This window comes from Limulus polyphemus, unplaced genomic scaffold, assembly GCF_000517525.1.
Source record: "Limulus polyphemus unplaced genomic scaffold, Limulus_polyphemus-2.1.2 Scaffold4881, whole genome shotgun sequence".
NCBI lineage: Eukaryota > Metazoa > Arthropoda > Merostomata > Xiphosura > Limulidae > Limulus > Limulus polyphemus.
In genome coordinates, this window is record NW_013670491.1 from 25,990 (window position 1) to 29,616 (window position 3,627).

General features: G+C 35.0%; 1 protein-coding gene across 1 annotated transcript in view; it reads left to right on the plus strand.

Annotated features, from left to right (window-relative positions):
* The window catches only part of LOC106471820 (glutamate receptor ionotropic, kainate 2-like), a 40,070-nt gene that overhangs the window by 24,113 nt on the left and 12,330 nt on the right, over positions 1-3,627 (plus strand). The window contains exon 5 of the mRNA XM_013932439.2: positions 1,331-1,599. Coding sequence (XP_013787893.1) covers positions 1,331-1,599 — 269 coding nt within the window. The remainder of the gene's footprint in view (positions 1-1,330; positions 1,600-3,627) is intronic.

Consider the following 3,627-nt stretch of genomic DNA (forward strand, 5'->3'; position numbering starts at 1 on the left):
GGGGATAAATTAACAAATTGTATAGAAGAGTGGCTAGATGGAAGAAATCAGAGGGTTGTTACAAATAGAGTTCAGTCAAAACTAGATTAATGTCACAAGTGGGGTACCTCAGAGCTCAGTCTTAGGACATTTTCTCCTCTTGATTTACATAAATGACATAGATAAAGGAATGATCAATAAACTACTTAAATTTGCAGAAGATGTTAAGGTCTTGGGTGTTGCTAGTTCTGAAAAAAAGATGCTGCTAATTTGCAAAATAATTTAGATCATTTGGTGAGTTGGGCAAATAAATGGCAGATGGGTTTTAATTATAATAAATGCAAGATAATGTATGTGGGTTATCATAATTTGAATTATAAGTATAAGTTGGATGGAAATAACCTTAACGGTATTATGAAAGAAAGGAATCCTGGTGTAATAATTGATCAGTCTCTAAGGCCATGCAAGCAGTATGCTGTTGCTAGTGGTAGGGAAAATATAATTTTAGGTTGTATCTACAGAAAAACTGAATACAATTTTAAAGATGTTATAATCTCATTTTATAGATCACTGGGTAGGCCACATTTTGTTCATTATTTTGCTCCTTACCTTAGGGAAGACCCTGAATTGTTGGAAAGGGTTCAGAGAAGGGTTACTAAAATGGTGTCTGGGATGGGGGGATTGTCATAAGAGGAAAGGTTGAAATCTCTCAAATTGATTTCTGTTGAAAAAAGTTAGGGGATCTGATTGAGGTGTTTAAGATCTTTTTGTATATTTAACAGTGAGAATAGTAAGACTAGAGGACACAAATATAAAGTTTGGGAGTACAGGAATCATTTTCAGCTAAGACAGTTTTATTTTTCTAACAGGGTGATTGGTCTTTGGAATGGGTTACCTTCAGATGTTGTGGAGGCAGTAAATTTAAGTGAGTTTAAGAAAAAGCTTAACAAGTATATGAATGAAAAGGGCTGGCTTTAAGATTTTTTCTTTTAAGATTTTAATTTAGTTTAGAGGATGGAACAGCCGAGATGAACCAATAGGTCCCATGTTGTCCCAAAAGGCTATGTTATGTTATCAAAATGATGACATACAAATATATATGGGTTGATGTGTGTGTGTGGCTCAAACTTAAAGTTATTAGGTCCATTTTTTTTTCTATTTTAGTACACTTTGGGTTTAATCTACACGAGACGTGTTAGAACCTGAAATGGGCAATTACGTATCTATAAATATTATATTGTACTTTCATTAAGATTTACTTTTATTTTCCTAGATATTCATATTCTCCCTGTAAATACTACTGAGTTCAGTTTAATAAATTATGGTAATTTATTTCTCTTTTCATTCATAGGTTCGCCCTTCACGAACGCTTTATCTAGTGCCATTCTAAACTTACAGGAAGAGGGTAAGTTGCACGTGCTGAAATCAAAGTGGTGGAAGAAAAAAGGAGGTGACAAATGTACAGAAGAAGGGGGCAAAGCCTCGGGTTCGGAAAGTGAAATGGGATTGGCAAATGTAGGGGGCGTCTTCGTAGTTCTTCTCATGGGTCTAAGTGTAGCTTGTGTCATTGCTGTCATGGAGTTCGTATGGAAAACGCAGAAGGTGGCCAGAGAAGAACGGGTAAGTGATGTTTCTAACTCAAGTATTTACCCAACTTCACCTTGCTCGCATGTTTTAGTTAGCGTTTAAAAAAAAGAATTGTTTAACAAACTTTAGCCTATCGTACTCATTACCAGTATTTTTTTACTTTCTTTTTAAAATCGTTTTGTCTACTATTACTACTAGAAAATAGGGAGCTCAGAACTAAATACTGTTTAATGTGCACCAGTAACAATATACTGTTACTAAATACTGTTTAATATGCACCAGTAACAATGCAGAAGTATAATATATTCTTGGTCTTAAGCTTAATAGCATCAATTTAATATCCAGTTTATCATAAGTTATTGAGTTTCACTGTTTCACAACACAACCAGTGAATATATATACATAGCTTCCAAATCAAGAAAATATTTATAAAAGTGAACCGCCTTGCAAATACTGACGTGTAAATAAAACGTTTACTTTCACCGGCAATGAGTCGTAAATCAAAACCATGTCCAATATATATATATAGTAGCGTGCAAAAGTGTTGGGAAAAGAGAATTATTTTTTTTAATTTTGTGGGCTAATTCTCCCATGCCATTATAGAATGTAAATTTCAACACTATAGTAATGTTTCCCTGATCTCTGTTGACAATTTAATGAGCCAGAGTGAGAATACTTAATCTTTAGAATTCCCATATACTTGTACCAAGGTCATGTCATAAGGGTTCTGCGTGAATGAACATACTGATCAAATTTAGGATCTGAAATAACTGTCATGGTACATCATGCAATGTCTTTACTATATAGAAAGAAGCTAGCATATAGTACCGGTATATGCTTGAAGAAATCAATTCAATTGCACTCCACAAATAAACCTTGATAAAATTGTGTTTAACACTATGAATTAAGTTTTGTTGTGATGGACCAAAAAGCGTAGAGAGTTGTCAGTAAAGCAGAGAGTTCGCATAAAAGCTTTACGTGACGCTGGTTGGAATCTCCGACAAATTTCTGCAGACCTGAAATGAACCCCAAACACTGTCAAGTACATCCTAGATCGTGATACCGAGACAAGTAAATTTGAAAATAGGAAAGGAAGAGACAGCACAACTAAACTCAGTGATATTGATGTTAAGTATCTTCGTTTATGCAGCCTTCGGGACAGAAGGAAGACTGCCACTGATCTGAAGCATGAAATAAATGACCATGTACCAAATGACAGAAAAGTATCAAAAAGACTCAACTAGAATGGTATATTTGGTCGTGTAGCAGTTAAAAAACCTTTACTTTGATCCCCAAATATTGTCAAGAGACTGAAGTTTACTAAAAAGTACAAAACTGGACTGTTGATGATTGAAAGAGGGTGTTATGGACGGATGAGTTCAAGTTGGAAATATGTGCTTCAAAGCGTAGGTTGTACGTCAGGCAGAATAAAGGTGAAATATACTCACCTCAATGCATAGTACCTACCAAGAAGCATGGGGAAGGCAGTGTGATGGCTTGGGAGGAGTTCTGCTAAGGCAACAGGATATATTTGCAAAATAGATGGAATAATGGACCAGCGCAAGTACCATGAGATGCTGATCCGTCATGGTAAACCCATTGGTTTTTGTATTATTGGTAAAGGATTCTACTACCAAGAACATAATGACCCCAAACATTCATCCAACCTAAGCAGTGATTACTTAGCTAAGAAAGAAGCTGCTGGAGTCATTCAAATGATGCAATGGTCTCCACAGAGCCCGATCTCAACCCAATATATCAGATCTGGGTAATTGATAGATCAAAAACTTGACAAATCAAAAGTTACGTCTAAAGAAACTGTATGGGAGTTTATTAGTGACATTTTGATTAAATATGTTGCAATAATGCCTGAAAGACTGTTTGCAGTTATTAAAGCAAAAGGGGGGGGGACACAAAATAGAAAAGGTAAATCACGGGAGAAACATCAAAATTTTATTAATTTTAATCTTTAGTAAAACAGAAAATCTGGAAGTGCTTAAATTCAGCAAACAGTTAAATTTCAGGCTACATTCAAAGAACAATCCGTAATTTTTGTACTTT